At 44.3% G+C, this 23,949-nt stretch overlaps 1 protein-coding gene across 1 annotated transcript in view; it reads right to left on the bottom strand.

Annotated features, from left to right (window-relative positions):
* The window catches only part of PRODH (proline dehydrogenase 1), a 227,899-nt gene that overhangs the window by 16,058 nt on the left and 187,892 nt on the right, over window positions 1–23,949 (bottom strand). Inside the window, exon 12 of the mRNA XM_073629331.1 lies at window positions 18,671–18,769. Coding sequence (XP_073485432.1) covers window positions 18,671–18,769 — 99 coding nt within the window. The remainder of the gene's footprint in view (window positions 1–18,670; window positions 18,770–23,949) is intronic.

Raw genomic sequence — 23,949 nt, 5'->3', positions numbered from 1 at the left:
ATGACAGCATCACCCGAACATTTGCGTATAGGATAATATTTTACTTCCCATCTTGAATTGTGGCTTCCTACAGACGTCGGTTCTCCATATGATAAGTACAACCTCCTTCATGCATTGTTCCATTGGTTCCTTGTCTATCTTTACTCATATTAAAAGAAAAAGGGGAATTCCCCCTAAATTGGATTTTAAACGGCAACAATACTACCAAATTGGTTAAAAATCAATATTTATTTAAACATGCAAAATAAGATCAATCACACATCTAGATCTAGATAAACAAAAAAGATGAACATAACAAGTTTGAACAGAGTAGCATGTTGTGCATGGATTCAAATACTTTCAATATCTGAGAAAGAATCTTCGGTACCCATCACGTTTCAGGTTCAAAGCCCTTTGTCAGGGATTAAAATATAGGAGAAATATACGTTCAACAATGTATCTAGTAACGAAAAAACAGAGCAATATGTTGTAAGCTAGGCATACAGTAGAAAATCTATTCAGTAAGTGCCACATCCATGTTAACGGGGCGCTTACCAACATAAGGTGAACGGTGCAATGTTCAAATGTATATTTGTTCAAAACAGGGATTCAGTAATCGCTGCAATAGATGGTATTATTGAAGGGTTAGTGCCACAGACCACGCATAGAGGATTAGAGGCATTCCTAGGCTCCAAAAAAACCCCATATTTATCTGATTGGTAGAAAGAGGGGAGACTATCATGATGTGGATCTTGTAAATCCTTCTGTGATCCTTTAGTGGAGGATATTATACACAATGCAGCTAAAGCTGCTAGCCCTATAATGATAAATAGTATCTGAAAGTTAACAACCTGCATGCAGGCTGTACACATTCATTGGGATAGAGGCCGCTGCAGGATAGAAAAAGGTAGGGGGTAAATACAGAAACAAGAAGAGGGAGGAACCCATCACTGTACCTGTGCAATTTACATCCTGTAATCGCACTGTACCTCCCTGGCAGTGCTTGTGTTTTTCACTGTCACAGGAGTCTAAATATGGCGCCGGACACCCGTGCATGCGCTTCGCAACTTTGCCACTGTGCATGCGTGGAGTTTGCAACCAATAAGACCAACAGTCAGTGAGGCGCTGCCCCCTCCAACTGGCGGGGTGTCACCGTGCGCTCCACAGACACCGACGCAGAAAGGCTGTGGGCATCACCAGCCCCATCCAGAAGGAGGAAGGCCAGCGACATTGCAGCCAAAAAAGGGGAGGGCCTTCACCCCGACACGTCAGACAGGGCCCCCCTGTGCTGGGTGGAGATAGGTTAGCACGGGGTCAGCACATCATCCTCCAACAAAATTCATCATGCCATCTAGCTTTTAGAACCAGCATTGCAATCTTCACCTTTGTCTATAAAAAAATACATCGAATTGCATAGAGAGAGCACTGTGGCAAAATGAGGTTCATCAAATAAGCCAGGCTAAGGAAGCAACAGGAGATGGGAAAGGCAACAGATTTACAGAGGCACACAGAGAGGACCAGAGGAAAAGAAAGGCCACCCATCCTAGGAAGGACAGACCATTATAAAGTATTTGTATGGAATATGCTGATAAGGCCCTGGTATGCAAGAGTGTAAGTCAAACCAAAATTTCACAGCAAGTACCACAGAAACTAAATTACAGTAACGAAGCATGAGACAGAAACAGCCAGCATCTGTGATGTGTATTTAAAAAAAAGAATATACACACACACACACACGCCATGGTTATTACTGAACTCTTAAAATTGTCAAAAAGACATGGACAGAGAGAGTGATTTAGACTCCTAATTATGCGTTAGACACTCATAATAATTTGTCCCTCCCATCCCCCTGATGTATATCCTTCCAGAAATGGACGATAACTCACGAGTGATTTCATCCAGGGGGGAAGGTGGCTCTGAGGGATACTAAATATCTGGTTTCACGTTGGAGGAGAACCTTATCCCAGTCCCCACCCCTCCCATTCGGATAGACCCGGTCAAGTATCAAAAATGTGATATTGGGATACTCCAATTTAATTTTTCCTATATAGAAACAGCCACACGGACAGGTTAATAAACTACTCCAGCTGTTTTGCAATTAGCAAAGTGTAAAGGCCTATACCATTGTCGATTCTGTAGATTGTTGTTAGAGCCTATATTCATGTACTGGCAATAAGCACATCCACCACATCTAAATGTCCCCTTGAGTTTACATGGATCTTTTCTAAACTCCCCCTTATACTAACTGTGGAACAAATGGTTCCTAAATGATTTGATTCTTCGATAAGTAATCAGGGGGTTCTCTGGGAGAGTACATGAGTATAGGCTCTAACAACAAACTACAGAATGAACTATGATATAGGCGATATGATCTATGATATAGATTTACACTTTGCTAATTTCAAAGCAGCTGGAGTAGTTTATTAACCTGTCCGTGTGGCTGTTTCTATATAGGAAAAACGAAATTAGAGTTTCACAAGAGAGCCTATAGGCATGTACTGAGCATGAAAACTTGCAATCCTGACCTCCGGTTGGGCAGACATGTGCGTGATGTCCATCAGGGGAGATTTCCCAATATCAAATTTTTGATACTTGACCGGGTCTATCCGAATTGGGGGGTGGATTGGGATAAGATTTTCCTCCAACGTGAAACCAGATGAATAGTATCCCTCAGAGCCACCTTCCCTCAGAGCCACCTTTACCTTTTGACATGGAAGAGGATTGCTCTATTTTAAGAGATCAGTAATAACCCCCAAGTGGTGTAAATATATATATATATTTAAATACACATCACAGATACTGGCTGTTTTTATCTCATGCCTCATTGCTATCTGTTTTTTTGACCTGTAATTTCTGTGATACTCGCTGTGAAATTTTGGTTCGACTTGCATGCTTTTATACCAGGGCCTTATCAGCATATTCCATACAAATACTTTATATTGGTCTGTCCTTCCTAGGAGTGATGGCCTTCTATCTTTTCCTTTTCTCTGGTCCTCTCTTTGTGCCCCTGTACATCTGCTGCCTTTCCTATCTCTGTTGCTTCCTTAGCCTTATTTGATGAACCTCATTTTGCCACGGAGCTCTCTATGCAATTCGATGTATTTTTTACAGACAAAGGTGAAGATTGCAATGGTCATTCTAAACGCTAGATGGCATGACAAATTTTGTTGGAGGATGATGTGCTGAGGCCGTGCTATCTCCACGCAGCACAGGGGGGCCCTGTCTCTGATGTGTCAGTGAGGGTCCTCCCCTTTTTTGGCTGCAATGTCGCTAGCCTTCCTCCTTCTGGAGGGGGCTGGTGATCCCAGACAGACCTGTTTGTATTGCCGCTTCATTTTATTGCCCTTTTTTATCTGGACTCCTGAAGAGGCATCATCTTACTCCCCACTGCCTATGCAAATATCTTTCTCTCAACACTATTTGGTACTCCTCCTTTTTTCCCTTGAGTTCCTAGCCACATTTAGAATTTTAGTCTCAAGTACAAACACTCATCCTTACTCTGACTACATCTTCTGGTCTCTTTACTCTCCATCTCTTCCTTATATATCCCAAATTTTCCTCCCCATCCCCTCACCAACTTTAACTGCCCTCAAAAATGTACCTTCCTTCCCCTGTTTTCCTCACACTTCTCTCCCTCCTTCACTATACAGATAGCAACCATGTTTTTCACAACACAGCAACACATCAAAACCACAGTATAGGCGTGGTTTGGATGGCCTAGAGAGAGGACGCGTCTCCTCTCCTGGCCTGCCTATTTTACAGGACATATTGCCTTTTGCTCCACCATAATGGGGAAGCCAAAGAAGTCAAAAGAGCCTAAGTCCTCGGGACACAGCACCAGGTCCTCCTCTGCTCCTCCGTCGCTGATCACTGAGTGCTTCAGCCATGAGGGTCCAGCGGGACATCACGCTGCCAAGATGGCACCGGCTTCCTTCACCACGGCTCTCTCCCCTTCCTCTGCCTCCCCAGCAGCCGCCTCAATGAGGTACAGTTCAGATGGGGATCTTTCCCCTGCTCGTGTCCCGGACCTCTCTGCTAGCCCCTCCACCGCGGCACCCACTTCATCAGGTGGGCACCTGTTTGAAAGCCTGTCTCAGCCATTTCCTCTGCCTCCAGGAACCCCCACCTCCCTCACATGCTGCAGCCGCCCAGCCATCATCTCCATGGGAATCCGCAACCACTGCATGAGATTCACAGCTGCCTCTCCCTCAGCGCTCCAGAAAACCCAGGGACAGATCTCCCTCAGACACACCACGCCAGGGGAGATCTCCCTCACACCTGGCTACCCCCTGCCCCCGCAATCTGCTGGGCATTATGCGGGCTACTCTCAGCCTGCTCACCCAGCAGGCTCTTCTAAGAAAAAGAATAAAACAAATGCTACCAGCCAGTCATCCCGGGGTAGCCATGCCCCGTCTATTCCTTATGCGCCCTCAGCGAAGGGTGCCGTGCAGACACGGCCCTGGACTCTGACCCAGAGGCCTATACCTCCTGGCGAGATTATGTCTGCTGTATGCCTACCAAACAGGATTTCAGCAAGCTTATCCATGAGGTGCGTGAGACTTGTCGATACTAAACAAGAACTCTCCCATATTCATAGCCGCTTGGCCTCCCAGGCCTCCACTCTCAGAGACTTCCAACGCCACCTTGAGGACCTGGATAACAGGGGCAGACGTAACAACATCAGGGTCAGGGGTCTTTCCAAAGCAAACCAGGATGAGGGCCGTCCAGGGCATCAGAAAGTCATATTAGACCGTGCTCATTGAGTCCTCCGCTCCCGCAGCCCAGCGTCTAGACCTCAGGATGTGATCTGCAGGGCTCATAACTATGCCCTCAAAGAAGAAATAATGCAAAAAGCCCGGAACATGCATACTATTGATTTCATGACACTACGCTATCCGGAGGACCTCCAGTCCTTCTGCAGGGACCTGGACATTCCCGTGCCACCTACTCCTGGTTGGGAACCTCTGCCAGTTTCTTGATAACGTTTAGAGCCCTGGACCCAGGTTACCGGGAGAAAACGCCCATGGCCCCACCCAGCGATTGCCTCTCCGTCCTCTCGTCCCGGCTGATTGTGCTCCTCCCTCTGGAATCATATTTGACTACGAGTCTGGAGTCAGGATATTGCCTTTGAGTTTCCCCAGTTACGTACTAACTGAACTTTAGCTAGTGTACTAGGTTTTCTTTATCTAGAGACTGTAGCACCTTTTACTGTGTTCCTATGGTCTACTCGGCAACTTCTACCTATGGGACATTGCCTCCCTACTATTGTTAAGTCTGTTATATTGTTCAGAGTTGCAGTTTCGTGTGCGTTGCTTCTCCCCTTCCCTGGTACCCTTAATGAGGTGCTGGTCTATGGGACATGAACGCATTTGACTATATAGTTGTTCAGCCTCCTACTCGTATCTGTTTTTACGCTACAAGTGCACTATAATCCCTTGAGTTACAGTTCTACTACATTCATAGGCAGGCCCAGGAGTGGATTGTCCGCTTCCTAGGTCCTGCTGCCTCTCCCCACAGAGGCTCCCTTGTTTGTTTTTTTTGCTCCTCCCTTTTATCTTTTCTTGACTGGAAGAGTTGTCAAACTCTGGTCTGGAGGGATCATTTGGGGACCTTCAACCTGCCACCCAGGTTATATTGTGCAAAGAGAACTACTGTATGTCTGTTTTTTAATTTGTTTTTCTTTTCTGTTGCAGGTCTTTTCTTGCTTTTTCTTCCTGGCCTCCCTATTTCTCTCTCCCGACTTTCACCCACCACCTAGGGTCCCACTACTTCCGGGGTTCTGTTTTCACTCAATCTTGAGGGAATGGCTCTGGACCTCCCACGGGTTCTTTCTTGGCCACTGCCAGATCACTTGGATGACTTCTGGACTGTTAAGTATACAGCTAATCTTTCTTTGTATCCACCATGACCAACCTGCTGTCGTTAAATGTAAAAGGCTTAAACTCTACTGTTAAATGTAGCTTGGCCCTACAAGATTTCAAGCGGTCCGCCACTGACATTGTTTTTGTTCAAGAGACACATTTTGACAAATCTGGGAATATGGCAATTGCCCACAAAAATTTCCACCAAATGTATCCTGCTTCTAATCCACGGAAACGGGCGGGCGTGGCAGTCCTCTTTAGACAAGGTTTCCCCTTTCAACTACAATCTCTGTATGCTGATCCCTTGGGGCATTACCTCATTCTTCAAGGTTCCTGGAAGGGTTCTGATCTTACACTCTAACATTTATGCCCCAAATGTAAAATAAATAGCCTTCCTGTCCAAATTGTATAAACGACTGTTTGGAGCTCCCCATCAGTATTTAGTCATGGGGGAGATTTTAACCTATCTTTCTTACCTGGCCTAGATAGGCATACTGTGGGTCGTGGGAGGTCCTCTTCAGCTTTAGACCGGCAATCTACTCTACTTCGCCAATTGATCAGGCGATATGCCTTATTTGATGCATGGCGCGCCTCCTACCCTTCTGCTAAACAGTTCCATTCGAGGCTAGACTACTTTTTTGTCAAGGCCCCCACTCTCAGAACCTGTACTAGCTCCGACATTCAGGCGATATCATGATCCGATCACGCTTTCTCTGGCATGCTCCCCAGGCTCCCTTAGCGTTTGCCACTGGTGCCTAAACAAATTTCTGCTTAAACATGACCCTTACCGAACGGAGTTGGAGCAAACTAATGCCCTGTACACACGATCGGACATTCCAACAACAAAATCCATGGATTTTTTCCGACGGATGTTGGCTCAAACTTGTTTTGCATACACACGGTCGCACGAAGTTGTCGGAAAATCCGATCGTTCTGAACGCGGTGACATAAAACACGTACGTCGGGACTATAAACGGGGCAGTAGCCAATAGCTTTCGTCTCTTAATTTATTCTGAGCATGTGTGGCACTTTGTGCATCGGAATTGTCCACACACGGTCGGAATTTACGCGAACGGATTTTGTTGTCGGAAAATTTTATAGCCTGCTCTCAAACTTTGTGTGTCGGAAATTCCAATGGAAAAAGTCAGATGGAGCCCACACACGGTCGGAATTTCCGACAACAAGCTCCAATCGCACATATTCTGTCGGAAAGCCCGACTGTGTGTACAGGGCATTAAGCTGTATTTCGCAGAAAACAGCTTCCCTGATGTTTCCTCTGCTTCTCTCTGGGAAGGTCATAAAGTGGTATTCCACGGCCAATGTATTTCTATCTCCACCTCCCTCAAATGGAACGGCAAGGTAAATCGTCAGTTTGCTGGTAGATTAACTTCAGCAGTTGGAAAACTTTCCTCAGGTACACATCCGGTACCCTACATTCTCATCCTTCTAAAATTGCACACATTTTCTACGACCATTATTTTAATTTGTATAATGATCCCACTATCCCACACAATCCCCCATCCTCGGATCTTTCCCAGGCCATACAATCATATCTGGAGGACAGTGATCTCCCTGCTATGTCCCCTTCTGAATTAGCCAATCTTAACTCCTCTATTTCTGAGAAGGAATTGGCTGCTACGATTAAATCTCTTCCAGCTATTAAATCTCCAGGGCCTAATGGACTGCCGTACCTCTATTATAAAACCTTTTTCCGCTCTTTCTCCCTTACATCACTTCTTTGTTTAACTCTTTCCTAGCTGACTATTCCGAGAGACATGCAAACCTCCTGTCTTACAATGATTCCTAAGCCGGTTAAGGACACTGTGCTCAAATTACAGACCGATTGCGCTTCTTAATTCGGACCTTAAAATCTTCACAAAAATTTTTAGCAAATAGACTAAATAACCTTCTGCCATCGCTTATTCATAAAGACCAGGTGGGGTTTATCCCCCTTTGCCAAGCTGGTGATAATACCAGGAGAGCGATCAATCGTATAGATGTGGTGAATAGGACTCGGTCTGAGGCACTACTTCTTAGTTTGGTTGCAGAAAAGGCCTTTGATAGGCTCAGCTGGCTATTTTTGTTTGCAACTCTCCGCCGTGTTGGCATCAGGGTCCATTTCTGCAATCGTTGCCCATCTATATTCCTCTCCCTTGGCTCTAGTTAGGACCCAGTTCACTGCCTCCCCTATCTTTCCCATTGCTAATGGCACACGGCAGGGGTGCCCTCTGTCCCCCCTTCTTTAAGCGCTTTGTATTGAGCCCCTGGCAGCCCATACTAGGCGAAATCCTATTATTCATGGTATTCCAGTCCGTATTAGAGATTTTAAGATTTCCCTCTTTGCAGACGATGTATTGCTCACACTCACACAACCCCATGTCTCCCTTCCAAACCTCCATATGGAATTAGATCGTTATAGTTTTCTTTCAGGTTACAAAATTAATACCTCCAAGACAGAAGCCCTTCCCCTTAACATTCCCCACTGGACGCTATCCCACCTTACGCAATCGTTTGACTACTCTTGGAGGACCTCAACTTTAAAGTACCTAGGCGTCAATCTTACACCTACCTACCTACGATACCCTATATAAAAGCAAACATTCCCCCATTATACACTTACATTAAAGCATCCCTTGCCAATTGGAGGTCTCAGAGGTTGTCTCTCTTTGGTCGCATGGCAACCATTAAGATGGCAATTTTACCTAAACTTCTTTATCTCTTTGAGACACTGCCTATTCCTATCCCATCCTTGCACCTTAAGTCTCTCCAGGAAGACCTGCTGAACTTCTTCTGGAACTACAAAGACACCGTATTGCTAGGTCTATCCTCTTTGCCCCTTGCAGCCAAGGCGGTCTTGCGTTCCTGAATATAGCTAAAGCTAAAGATTTTTTAGTGACCCAATTGCGCCCTCTCGCTTCTTCTGTTCACGCCTAATGTCCCGGACAGCTTGACCTCGCTGACATCTCATTTTTGGATAGAAAAGGGCCCATTTCACTTTGATCAATTGGTGGATCTTAGAACCATATATGCATAAGTGGGAGCAGGTCTTGGGCGAGGAGTTACCCTTGAAATCGTGGCAATTAATTTGGTCACAGACCTCTAAGAGCTCTATCTGTACCTTGTACAAAGAGAATCAATATAAGATACTCTATCATTGATACCAAACCCCAGACCTTCTCCATTCCATATATCCATCTGCCAATCGCCGGTGCTGGCGTTGCAACGCAGATGTGGGTACGTTGTATCATATCTTCTGGACATGCCCTCTAATTACCCCCTATTGGCAGTTGGTTCACTCCCTACTCCATTCCATCTCTGGCTCCTGGGTGCCTTTCAATCCTACAATTTCTTTTGGGCCTTCCACTCCCTCCTTTCTCTAAAATGGTTAGAAAGCTTCATGAACAAGTATTAACTGCCGCACGATGCTTGATTGCCCTTAAGTGGAAGAAGCAAAATCTTCCTTCTATGGCTTATTTGCACTCCAGGATGTAAACGGATGTAAAGCCTGACCGCTTCAATAAATGACACTCTTGATGCCCATAACCAGGTTTGGGAATTGTGGGATTTGTTGGAATCCCATTCAGCCTGAAGTCTTATTAACTTGGTGACGTCCTGTGTGGATGATGACTCTGGTTTCTGGGGTGGGTTCTGGTGTGGGCTGTTCTTTACTACTTTCTTTTCTCCCTTTCTTCTCTCCCTGCCTCTGACTTGCTCTATTGTATGTTTTTTTGCCAATGTGCCCATTTCAGCGCTCTTTCCCACTAGGGTTTACATCATTAGACAGTTGTGCTATTGTAGTATTACTGCTGCTGTGATTGAGATCATTGAATCTGAAGTTAATATATATTATCCCCACCTGCAGGATTTGCATGTCCTATTTCATTTTTTTTCCTCTTCCATGATTGCACTGTTCATGAGCCCTTATTGGCTTTTGTCATGTATATTATTTTGTATTTTCTTGTCCTTTTTGTTGAAAATAAATAAAACTGTCAGTTTTAAAAGAAAAACCCATAGTATACCTGAATGTTAGGAGCCTCATTGTCCCAGGTAAAGCATCCTTACTACTCAAGGAAATTTAAGTGGTTCTAAAAGCGAAACGCATTCTTTATAGCCTCAACTATATGGGGACTCTGCCTCCTCATTGGCTGAGACAGCAGCGGGAGCCCATTGGCTCCCACTGCTTTCAATCACAGCCAGTGAGCCGTGGCTCGGGAGTGAGCATGCAGCAGTGCCCACAGTGCAAGCAGCTTTCTCTGGGGGCACTGCTCGAGGGGGAGGAGCAAGGAGCACCGGTGGGGGACAGGAAGAGAGGAGGATTAGGGCTGTTCTGTACAAAACCACTGCACAGAGCAGGTAAGTATAACATGTTTTTATTTAAAAAAAAACAAAACAAAACAAAACAAAATGAAGCTTTAGTATAACTTTAAGGAAACAAAAGTGCAGATTGTGTTCCTTCAGAAAACAAATTATAAGTGAGCTCTGACAACAAAAAATAACCAAAAAATGCTTAAAAAAATTCTACTTTGCTTTGGATTACTCTAGAACCAAAGGAGTAGCAATGCTAACAGACACTTTTCCACTTAGGGAAAGAACTAAAAGACCCAAGGGGCAGTTATTTTTTTAATTTTTTTTTTGGAAAGGCAGGTTTAATGGCACATCGATAACCCTAGCAAATATTTATTGCCCCAATACATATCAAACTGCGTTCATCAACTCCAATGCTATGCAACAGGTATAATAATCTTGGGTGGTAACCTAAATAAAATTACAACCACTGGGCCCTAAAAAAAAGTACTAAATTACCTATGTCTGATTGATACCTGGTGCGCACTGAAGCCTAAACCAAAGTTCAAAGTCGCCCCACCCCACAACAAATACTCCAGGATAGATTATCGCTTTATATTGCAACAAGGCATATCAAAATAAGCCACACCGATATAAGCATTTAATCCCTCTCTCACCAGATCACCCTTACTCCTAAAGAGATCAAGCCAAGGAAATGGCGCTTAACCCCAGCCTTACTAAACAGCCTTCACATATCCAAAACCATTGTAACTGCAATCCAATTTTTTTTTTCGAGAAAATTACACTAATAATCTATTGGCCCTGAGCATATGGGAAGCCCATAAGTGCAACATTAGGAAAGAAAGGATTACAAACGTAATAAACGTATTGTTAGAGTAGTCACAAATAATTGTAGAAAATAGTCACAAATAGATGAGGCAAGCTGTAGCTTTGGAGCTGGCCTGAGCTTGAACAGAATGAAAACAAATACTGGACTCAGACATGAAAAGTAAACTTTTTTACATACAAAAATTTACTAACAGCATGGTGACAAGGTGGCCAAATTGCTAGCCAGGGCACTTCATCCACTTGTAGTGCATGACATAAACTCCAGTTATACACACTGTACAGCCAGCAACATTGCAGACCAATTCAAACATCTCTACTCCCAACTTTACAATATACCACCCAAGATAGGTCTTCTATTATCTGGCACTCCTCAAATAAACAGCATACATCCTACTTTAGACAAAGGATACACTGTAGCATCAGAATCTTTATTCACAGAAGGAATATTAAAGTCGGCTCATGGATGAAACCTGGAGAAAGTCCAGGCCAAGATGAGTCTACAACCCAACATTACAAATCTTTCTTACATTTGCCCTTAACTCACCTTCTTAAAGCTTTTAATGACTTGTCTTCTACTACACCAACCGTCATTTAGGCACATATTACCGCAACATCAATAGATAATAAAGGCTAATTACTTTGCTTAAATTACAGGCCAATATATTTGCTAAATGTAGACTTAAAATTAATTACGAAAAAAAAATGGCCAATCATATCCCACAGATCTCCCAAAGCTAATTTCACCCTGGACCAGTGATGGCGAACTCTGGCACCCCAGATGCTTTGGAACTACATTTCCCATGATGCTTAACTACACTGTAGAGTGCATGAGCATCATGGGAAATGTAGTTCCAAAACATCTGGGGTGCCAAGGTTCGCCATCACTGCCCTGGACCAAGTGGGGCCACTGACATCCTGCATTGGATGTGGGGGCAGGGAGTCTAAGGCCTTTTCCTGTTTACCAAAGCAGAGGAGGCCTTTGACTATATGGGCTACCTTACAACACATAGGGCTCCAACACAATACGATGTAATAGATTTAATTTTTCCACTTGTCTCTAAAAGCCCAGATCCGAGTCAATGGCATTCTCGCCAATTAATTTCAAACACAAAATGGTGCCTGCGCCAGGTATACCTGTTCCCACCTCTCCTCTATTTTATCACCTGTGCCTTTCATAATCAACCTGCACAATTCATTACTTTCCCTTTCAAGACATAAATCCACTGACCTAAATTACTGGGTATTTTTCTGGCATTTTCACAAAAAAACTATAGCCCTTTACTATGTCCAATTGAACTAGACCTATGGAAATAGTCTGACAGCCCATTATCTTGGAAGGGGTGAGCAGTGGTACTTAGGATCAACAGCCTTTCCTGCTGTTAACTTATTCCATCCCAATCATTATTTCAATATCTTTCTTCTATTCCGTCTAGGCCCCCATAGAGATGTAAAATTTCTGGAAATTTTGAAGTTTGGGGAAAAAACAGACATTTTCGGAAAAATTGAAAAAAATGCTACTTTAGCACTTTTTTGTCTTTTTAAGATTGAAAGTCATTCTGTTACTTTAGTAACATAAAATATTACTATGGACAATTTGACTTGCCATAAAATTATCACAACTAGCATATTAAAAATATAGTGTAGCCAAACAATTAACATAAACAGAATTTACTTTTTTATAATATTTATTTGTAACAAAGGGAGCAACAATCTCCTGAACTGCTTACTAGTTTATGTGGAACAGCCAAAAAGCCTCCACAAAACAATTTTCAAAACCAAAAGTAACACTTTTTCATATTTCCTCTCCACAGTATTAAATAAAAATAAAAACCCCATTCTCATAAAAAGAATTGAAGATGGGGGAAGTGTTAAGAAGAGAGCGGGACTAAGTTTCAATGGACATTTAATCAGCATCATTTTCTGAGCTGAAATTGTCAGTAACTTAAGGTGAACACCCTGTCTTAAAATATTTTATTCATCATGTTAAAATAAAATATTCCACAATTTTTTTTTCTTTTTTCAATTTTTTGAAAAAAAAACAAAACAGCCTTCAGGAAAAAAACAGAAAAAAAATATTTTTTTTCCCGAATGTTTCCATTTTTTTCCCAGGCCTTCACATCTCTAGGCCCCCATGATTAAAATCTTGTGGTCCCCCCCCCCCCTTGCCCCTATCGTCCCATACCCAAATATTGTAATTCAATAAGGTGACCAGCGGGACTGTCAACCTTGGATCTACCCCCAACCACAAACAACATCCACCCTATGACACTAGCCACTCGGCAAACTAAACTATAACCTCCACACTATCCCAATTAAACCTAGCTATCCAACTCCATCGGTCTCAAGAAGCCAGCTCAACTCACGCCAGTTTCAATACCATTAGGATTCTGATTTCTCTATAGAAATGGGCTTCATAGGCCTAAATAACACAAAGCTCCTGTATATTCTATAATATATACAACTTCCGAATATTTACAAACCGACTGTTCTGTTCTACATCCTACCCACATTAGGTTAAAACGTTTAATCATTGCTATGACTATGGAACTCAAATGTTTCTTCAGACCGATGGGCCCATGTAACTTTTATGTACCTATTCTTGTATAATTCTAATAAAATATTATGGAAAGTAAAATCTTGTGGTCCATCTCCAAATCCAGGATCAACATTCAATAACTGATCAAGACCAAACAATATGGGGGAAAAGACTTGCCTAACATTAAAAATGACCTTTTTAACATATCTGCGCGAGGTAAATTGGGGAGACAGGTAATTTCTAATTTGCATAAGCAGATCCTTACTCCATACAGAAATACCATTTCATACTTTTCACAAACATGGAAGCAAATGCTACTGACCAACAAATAGAATACAGCTTGCCAACCAGCTAATAAGTGCTCTATTAGCACAAAAATGCACATAACATTTAAAATGTAGATATTTGAGAAAAGTTACATTTCTAGGTGGATTAGGCAGGTAATCTCTGAGGCATACAGTACCTGACCGCGAGATTGTGTTTCCAGCGCGATCCCATCTCGCGCGACAGGGTACTGTGCATCTCGCGCTGGCTCGCTCATCGGGAAAGGAAAACTTTTTTTTTCCTTTCGCGATGAGCGACAGGCAGTGCTGACAGCTGTCTGGTATGAATCATGAGGGGGAACGCCGCGCCAAATTTTAAATAAAAAACCAGCGTGGGTTCCCCCCAGGGGCATACCAGGCCCTTAGGTCTGGTACGGATTTTAAGGGGAACCCCCTACGCCGAAAAATCGTCGTGGGGGTCCCCCCAAAATCCATACTAGACCCTTATCTGAGCACACAGCCCGGCCAGTCAGGAAAGGGGGTGGGGACGAGCAAGCGCCCCCTCCTGAACCGTACCAGGCCGCATGCCCTCAACATGGGGGGGGTGGGTGCTTTGGGGAAGGGGGGGCGCCCTGCGGGCCCCCCTACCCCAAAGCACCTTGTCCCCATGTTGATGAGGACAAGGGCCTCTTCCCGACAACCCTGGCCGTTGGTTGTCGGGGTCTGCAAGCAGAGGGCTTATCGGAATCCGGGAGCCCCCTTTAATAAAGGGGCCCCCAGATCCCGGCCCCCCACCCTATGTGAATGAGTATGGGGTACATGATACCCCTACACATTAACCTAAGGAAAAAGTGTCAATAAAAAATACACTACACAGGTTTTAAAAGTAATTTATTAGGCAGCTCCGGGGGTCTTCTTCCGACTTCGGGGTCTTCTTCCGACTTCGGGGTCTTCTTCCGACTTCTCCGCTCTCTCCGGCCTCTTCTCCCGGTGTCCGGTTCTTCTGCCGGGCTCCTCTGCTATCTTCTGCTCTTTTGCCGCTCTTTTGCTAGCAGTGGCCCAGACTTCGTCGTCTTGTTCCTTCTTCTGATGTTGACACGACGCTGTCTCCCGCTGTTATGCTGTCTGATCGGTGCGCGATCACTTATATAGGCATGGGGCGTGGTCACCGGGTGCTGTCACCCGGTGACCCCGCCCCTTATGATGTCACAGTCCCGGGGCATGATGGGACTGTGACATCATAAGGGGCGGGGTCACTGGGTGACAGTACCCGGTGACCATGCCCCATGCCTATATAAGTGATCGCGCACAGCTCAGACAGCATAACAGTGGGAGACAGCATCGTGTCAACATCGGAAGAAGAGAAGAAGGAACAAGGAACAAGATGGCGAAGACCGGGCCACCGCTAGCAAAAGAGCAGAAGATAGCGGAGTAGCCCGGCAGAAGACCTGGACACCGGGAGAAGAGGCCGGAGAAGAACCGGACACCGGGAGAAGAGGCTGGAAAGAGCGGAGAAGTCGGAAGAAGACCCCCGAAGTCGGAAGAAGACCCCCGAAGTCGGAAGAAGACCCCGAAGTCGGAAGAAGACCCCGAAGTCAGAAGAAGACCCCGAAGTCAGAAGAAGATCCCCGGAGCTGCCTAATAAATTACTTTTAAAACCTGTGTAGTGTGTTTTTTATTGACACTTTTTTCCCTAGGTGAATGGGTAGGGGTACCATGTACCCCATACTCCTTCACATATGGTGGGGGGCGGGATCTGGGGGCCCCCTTATTAAAAGGGGGCTCCCGAATTCCGATAAGCCCTCCGCCCGAGGACCCCGACAACCAACGGCCAGGGTTGTCGGGAAGAGGCCCTTGTCCTCATCAACATGGGGGCAAGGTGCTTTGGGGTAGGGGCCCCGCAGGGCGCCCCACCTTCCCCAAAGCGCCCACCCCCCCATGTTGAGGGCATGCGGCCTGGTACGGTTCAGGAGGGGGGGCGCTCGCTTTCCTGACCGGCAGGGCTGCGTGCTCGGATAAAGGTTTGGTATGGATTTTGGGGGGGACCCCCACGCCGATTTTTTGGCGTAGGGGGTTCCCTTTAAAATCCATACCAGACCTAAGGGCCTGGTATGCCCCTGGGGGGAACCCATGCCGTTTTTTTATTTAAAATTTGGCGCCGCGTTCCCCCTCATGATTCATACCAGACAGCTGTCAGCACTGCCTGTCGCTCATCGCGAAAGGAAAAAGTTTTCCTTTCCCGATGAGCGAGCCAGCTCAGCACTGGCTCCCGCGACAGGGCTCGCAGGTGTCAAATCTCGCCGATAACAGCGGCGAGATTGACACAATATCGCATTCACCTACTGTATGTTTGAAGTAAAAGATTCCCCTTTTGCCTGTTAAGGGTCAATTAACTCGTTCGGTCAATACCCCTTTCTACCTAAATAAATACTGGAAAAAATGACCAAAGACTATGTGTTTGTTTGTAGGGACATTTAGGTGTAACTAAACTGAATTTCAACCATGTCAAAAAACAACAAACAAAAATTCCCAGCTCACTTACCAGGCAGCTTGCAACAAATCGAATTGACCCCGTCTAACAGTTCACGTTAAAAACTAGGGCTTTAGCTTACACACATTTGCAAATACATGCATAGGCTGTAGTGGCCACGTCATGGCACTCCAGTGTACTGCAGTCCTAACTCTATAATTTTGAGTTGGAGCACATACAGTATCTCACAAAAGTGAGTACACCCCTTTGCTACAATGTAAAGTAGTGAGTGTACAGCTTGTATAACAGTGTAAATTTGCCGTCCCCTCAAAATAACTCAGCACACACCCATTAATGTCTGAACCGCTGGCAACAAAAGTGAGTACACCCCTAAGTGAAAGTGTCCAAATTGGGCCCAATTAGCCACTTTCCCTCCCCTGTGTCATGTGACTTGTAAATGTTGCTAGGTCTCAGGTGCGAATGGGGAGCAGGCGTGGTAAATTTGGTGTTATCGCTCTCACTCTTTTATACTGTCACTGGAAGTTCAACATGGTACCTCATGGCAAAGAACTCACTGAGGATCTGAAAAAAAAGAATTGTCGCTCTACATAAAGATTGCCTAGGCTATAAGAAGATTGCCAAGACACTGAAACTGAGCTGCAGCACAGTGACCAAGACCATACAGTGGTTTAACAGGACAGGTTCCACCCAGAACAGACATCGCCATGGTCGACCAAAGAAGTTGAGTGCACGTGCTAAGCACCATATCCAGAGGTTGTCTTTAGGAAACAGACATATGAGTGCTGCAAGCATTGCTCCAAAGGTTGAAGGAGTGGGGGTCAGCCCGTCAGTACTTAGACCATACGTCGCACACTGCATCAATTTGTTCTGCATGACTGTCATCCCAGAAGGAATGATGCACAAGAAAGCCTGCAAACAGTTTGCTGAAGACAAGCAGACTAAGGACATGGATTACTGGAACCATGTCCTGTGGTCTGATGAGACCAAGACAAACTTATTTGGTTCAGATGGTGTCAAGCGTGTGTGGCAGGAACCAAGTGAGGAGCACAAAGACAAGTGTGTCTTGCCTACAGTCAAGCATGGTGGTGGGAGTGTCATGGTCTGGGGCTGCATGAGTGCTGCCGGCACTGGGGAGCTACAGTTCATCGAGGGAACCATGAATGCCAACATGTACTGTGACATACTGAAGCAGAGCATGATCCCCTCCCTTCGGAGACTGGGCCGCAGGGCAGTATCCCAACATGATAACGACCCCAAACACCTCCAAGACGACCACAGCCTTGCTATAGAAGCTGAGGGTAAAGATAATGGACAGGCCAAGCATGTCTCCAGACCTAAAACCCTATAGAGCATCTGTGGGGCATCCTCAAACGGAAGGCGGAGGAGCGCAAGGTCTCTAACATCCACCAGCTCTGTGATGTCGTCACGGAGGAGTGGAAGAGGACTCCAGTGGCATCCTGTGAACTCCATGCCCAAGAGGGTTAAGGAAGACAGTGCTGAAAAATAATGGTGGCCACACAAAATATTGACATTTTGGGTCCAATTTGGCCATTTCACTTAGGGGTGTACTCACATTTGTTGCCAGTGGTTTAGACATTAATAGCTGTGTGTTGAGTTATTTTGAGGGGACAGCAAATTTAAACTGTTATACAAGCTGTACATCCACTACTTTACATTGTAGCAAAGTGTCATTTCTTAAGTGTTGTCCCATGAAAAGATATAATAAAATATTTACAAAAATGTGAAGGGTGTACTCACTTTTGTGAGATACTGTATATAATAATGGATAGATTAAGGACAGGTATGCCTGGAGGGAGCCCACCCCTCAAATGTATAGGGATGTATGGACACCCAGCAATAACACAATGACAGCGAAGGTATTACAGAATCTCACCAATTCACCAACAGTACAAACAAATGGCAATCACCCCAACCTATAACTGGCCGTTGTAGCAAAGAGCAGGTGGAAAGGCAACACATGACGAAAAAAACAAACACAAATTCCCAGCTTTTTGTTTGTGATTTTTTGACATGCATCGCTCTTCCATGTGCAAAGTTCAGTTATAGGTTGGGGTGGTTGCCATTTGTTTGTATGGTTGGTGATTTGGTTGGCAATTTTGATCTATAGAATTTTCTCTACTTGTGTAGAGGTAAATTCTACATTGCTGTTCAAGAGTCAGCAAGTGCTAGCATGATCTGCTCTAAACTTGACAAGTGTGTGTGTCAGTGTAATGGCAAATGATCTACCAAAAACCCTGTTGGCTTTAGTGTTTATGCGACAAACTACTTTCCAATTACTAGGGAAGAACCATGGTACAACTAATAAGCCTCTGGTCTAGTGACTTTTAAAATGGCTATCTGTAGGTGGTGAATGATAAAACTATAACAAGGTAAAGGGAAGTCTTACCTTTTCAGAGTAAATTTCACTGTGTCTTCGTTGTGAGAGGCTACCATCACATTTGCTTTATGATTATGTCGGATCTCTTCTAAGATATAATCAAGGCATCTGCCCAACAAAGTAAAAGCATAATGAGAACAGTATCATTGATTTTCTGGAGGAATCATACAATGAACATGATATGGGCATCAATGGCTATTATAACATGCTTTAGGGAAATACATTCCTACGGTATAAGAAAAGAGGAATTGTCCATTACCTGTATCACAATAACCTTTGTGCATTGCTTACTTTTATGGAAAGTGACTTTTAGGTTTAATGTACACGGGACGTTTTTACAACCTCTCTGAAGGATTTAACTTGACAGACAGTAACCCGCGTTTAAAACTCCCGTTTTGCCATGTTTACATGCCGCATTTAGCGCCGTTTTGCCGCCTTTGTGTTTAGAAGCAATTCTAAAAAAAAATAATAATTTAAAAAAAAAATTTTTTTTTTAAAATGGCCAAAAACGAAAAACGCCTATAAATGAAATGCAGCTAAACGCGGCTTACCGCGTTTAGACGCGTTTGGCGTCTGAAACGTCAAACTTTGGCATCTGAACCCATTTTTTTGCTTTCGAAGAAACGCTGTAAAACTGCCTAAAAAAGGCAATAGTGAGACTGTGTGCATGGTCACATAGGATAACATTGAATAAGTTCAGGGGCAGTTGAAAAAAGCATCCAACTGCTTCTAAACGTGCGTTTAGCAGCGTCACGTGTACATGGGGCCTTAGGCCTCATGTACACTGCTGCTGGTAAACTAACGTTCAGAGGCAGTTGGATGCTTTTTTCAGCTGCCCCTGAACTCATCCAATGTTATCTCATGTGTACATGTCCACAGGTTCGTTTAATGTCGTTTTTAGGCAGTTGAGTTTAGAGGCCTTTTTTTGAAAGCAAAAGAATGAGTTCAGACGCTGAGTTTAGAGGCATTTCAAGCGCCAAATGCTTCTAAATGTGGTAACTCGCGTTTCGTTTACAGGAGTTTTTCATTTTTTGGCTATTTTGAATAATAAAAAAAAAAACACTTCTAAACGCAAACGTGGCTAAACACAGCATGTAAACGTGGCAAAACAGACATTTTAAACGTGGGTTACTATCTGGCAAGTTAAATCATTCAGCAGAGGTTGTAAAAACGTCCCGTGTATCGCAGTATAGCAGTTTAAATCCAGATTATAATCCCAAATATAATGTATAAACCTAAGCTTGATGCATAAATGGGTCAAGGTAGGCTAGCATTGCACTTCAATGCGTTCCATCTTCCAGAGCATGACAAAAGCCAGAATAACAACCACCACCTATGCTATGTCTGCATATAGCCTTGGTTTACCAAGGTAAAAAGTTTCAAACTATAATAGACAACCCATGTGTTGCTCCTAGTGGCCTGTAAGTCATATCTTAGGAGTGGAACTTGTCAAACTCTAATGCCGTGTACACACGGGCGACTTTCCGACGGTCTTTCGAACAAACGGACTTGCCTACACACGATCACACCAAAATCCGACGGATTCATACGTGATGACGTACGACCGGAGTGAAATAAGGAAGTTGATAGCCAGTAGCCAATAGTTGCCCTAGCTTTGGTTTTCGTCCGTCGGACTAGCATACAGACGAGCGGATTTTTCGACCGGACTCGAGTCCATCGGAAAGATTTGAATCATGTTACAAATCTAAAGTCCGTCTGATTTTCGACCGAAAAAGTCCGCTGCAGGTCCAATGATGCCCACACACGGTCGGATTGTCCGACGGATTCGTCCCGCCGGAACAGTCTGGTCGAAAAGTCCACCCTTGTGTACAGGGCATAACATTTTATTTCATCTACGGTCATGACAAGCTCTACCTTACTACCCTCATAGTAAGATCCATCCACTCAAACTTTAAATCTTTAAATGAACTTGCCACTTGTATAAAATAAATCAAGCCAGGAGAACCCTGAGAAAAATAAGCAGTTGAAAAACCTACTTCTCCAGTAGATAGAAAGTGAAATCATAACTTGCTTGCATCTGCTATCCTTCCAGGTGTGCAGTGCTGTGGTTCCTCCTGCTGGCTGCTATGTCACTACAGGACATAGCACTGGCTTAGTTGTTTACATACGTGGTAGCTCTCTTTCCAACACTCAGAGAACTCAGATGTCTCTTACATTGTAATTCAGTACTCCAAAGTTGCAAGTTAGTGATATAGCAACCTCAGCTACATTCTCATGTAAGAATGGAAAGTAAGGTTAAGGTTATATGGTTTCATCCTTTAGAAAATGTATAACTTCTGCTCTTTCTGTACAGTATTAAAGCTGCACTATTAGAAAACAATAGCTGTTACCCATAGAAACCTTCGCTACTTTAACCCTTCTCTTCTCTACTCATCACCTCTAAGACAAAGTCTCACCTCTGTCCTGCCCCAATCTAGCCACTTCGGTCTACAACACATCGCTGTCATCCTCCCTGAACACACTCACCCCTGTCACTAAACGCAGAATCAGGCCCGCGACTTCTACAACCTTGACACACATCAGAGTCTCATTAAAATGTAGCCATGCTCTTGAGGGTCTGTGGCGCAAGACTAAGTCTCAGAAATAGACTTCAACCTATATAAATCTACCCTCCAAAAATACAAGTCCTGCCTCCACATTGCCAGGCAGACCTATTTTATCACTCTTAATAGCTCTCTCACCCAGTTCCCATCAACTCTTTTTCACCTTTGAATCTCTACTTTGTTCTGCACTGCCTCAACCCACTGACTCGCTCACTGCACAGGAGATCGCCTATCACTTCAAACATAAGACTGATACAATTCGTGATGAGGTCAACATTCTACAGATATGTCCCCCACTTAACACTCCATGTCCACAGGTACACTCAATACTTTCCTAGTTTAACACTGCTATTATAGATGAGGTGGCTAAACTTTTTTTCTAATGCCCACCTAACCACCTTCCCCCTCGCAAATACTACGGTCACCCTCTGGCTCTAACCTACATCTTAAAACTCTCTCCTTCTCTTCTGGCATCTTCCCCAACTTTCTAAAGCATGCAATGGTCCCCTCCATACTTAAAAAGCCCTTGCTGGATCCCACCAATCTTTAGAACCTATGACCTATCTCTTGCTTCCCTTTACCTCTAATTCAGTCTGGATTTTGCCCTCTACACTCCACAAACTGCTCTCCTAAAACTCACAAAGTGTTTACTAATGGCTAAAACCAATAGTCAATATTCTGTACTCTTGAACCTCTCTGCTTCCTTTGATACAGTTGACCACCCCCTCCTTTTCAAAAAACTCCACTGTTTTGGTCACCATGACTGTACTCCTCCTTGGCGTTCATGCCCCCTATATTAATACACCGTCAGTAACAGAATTCTACTTCCGCCTCTCCTTTTGTCATCGGGGTCCCCCAAGGTTCTGTCCTTGGACCTGTCCTATTCGATCTATACCTCCTCCCCGGGTCTGTCTCCATTGGCTTTCAATACCATTTCTATGCTGATGGACAATGATGTAAGAAAGCAGTCTAAAGACAGACAAATGATGAAATCCAACGTGCTTCAACAAATGAGGTAAGGGTCTTCAGGGAAAGGGAATGGGCTGAGGACTTCCAGGCGAATACAATCTACAATAATAATATAAACATAATTACACATAGAATTCCAAAATAACACATTTTGTAGACTAATCATCTTGACCATTGTTTATAAAAATAGAGCAAAAAACATAGATGTTGGTATCAGTACTGACCTCATGTGTTACGTGTTTCAAACAATGGAGATCATATGCTCAACACAGAAGAGGTAAAAGATGCCCAAATGACATCAAGCAAGCCAAAGCAAAATGGAGATAAATCATGTCTATGTGGAACCTTAGAACTGCCTCCCACAAGGGGGTCCAGAGCAGTCACACATGGATCTGAGTATAAGACAGAAAAATGAAAACAGGAGAGTAATGTCATGGACTAATGCACAAAATGAATGGACACTCACTAGCGTCGACCATATATATGTAAATACACATACCTATCGCTTTAAAGTTTGTGGATTAAATCTTGCAATGCAAAAGTTCTTTCACAGACCCGCACCACCTAGCAATGGCCACTAGTGTTGAAATGAGGCTCTGCCACAGATGGAACCATAAAGACATCCCATACTTAAAGGTTGGTGCCCCCCGATATAAGGGAGGTGGCTGAATAACCAGCAATAAACCCAAGAGCAAAAGATCAAATGTAATATGCATTTATATAGTGCAGGGAAATTTACCCCAACATTACCATTGCACAGGGGAGATTACCCCATCATTGCAAAGAGGTATCGAGAACTGCTGGCCTTGTATCTTACCTAGGGCATCGCTGCACCTGCGACACCCTCTGTCTCCAGAGTGACGCAGAGATCATACTGAGCTGCCAGGTTTTTATAGTGGCCATAATGAGAGGGGAGTGTGGTGAATGCACTTCACCTGTGGTATTTCCTCTATGACGCTCTATGGGTGGCCCCCCTGAGCCGGCGGCGCACCACGTTGCGCCGCCGTCACAGATGTGTGTGGTCGTGGTGAGGCTAAGCTGCGTTACCACGCCCGAAGACGGTGTCATCGCGGAAAATCACAGCAAATTACCTCAGGCGCAGACGCCGCAGCCGATCATGTGACGGCGCGGCGTGCTGCATCGTCCGCCCACTGACGCATCCAGGGCTCAGAGGCGCATGGTAACCCAGGCATCATAGCCCAAACAAGCCGCCGTCACCACCCCCAAAGGGGACGGACCGTACGGCATGGGTGTGTCAAATGAGAAAGCAAGTAAACACAATACGGGGGGAAGAAGGGGACACAATTAGTGAGCACTGGGAAGCTTGGAACATAATACAACTGTACTCAGGAATATACTGGACTTAATAAATCAATAGTGGGCTATAGAAAAGCAGCCATAAACCCAACGGTGGAATAAAAGAGACAAGAAAAAAAGAAAAGAAAAGGAAAGGAAAAGAAGAGGAGGAAGATCCTATCTGCAAACCAAAAGTTTTTTTAAATTTTGACATGTGAGATCAGTATATGATCCTGTACATACAAAATTTACAGTATATGCCATATTCAAATTAGTAATTAATCCCAAACGATACCATTATTCAATGAATGCAATTCATTCAGTTAGATTCAATCACTTGTAATCTATATAGCAAATATGACAGCAGTAATATTGGTGCAAAGACCAACAGATTGATGGACAGGTTGGGGGGGGGAAGAGATAAACCTATTTCAATATTTATTCATTCTCTGGAACCCC

Source organism: Aquarana catesbeiana, linkage group LG01, assembly GCF_042186555.1.
Source record: "Aquarana catesbeiana isolate 2022-GZ linkage group LG01, ASM4218655v1, whole genome shotgun sequence".
NCBI classification, from domain to species: domain Eukaryota; kingdom Metazoa; phylum Chordata; class Amphibia; order Anura; family Ranidae; genus Aquarana; species Aquarana catesbeiana.
Note: the sequence above shows the minus strand (reverse complement) of the source record. Positions and strands in the feature narration are given on the sequence as shown.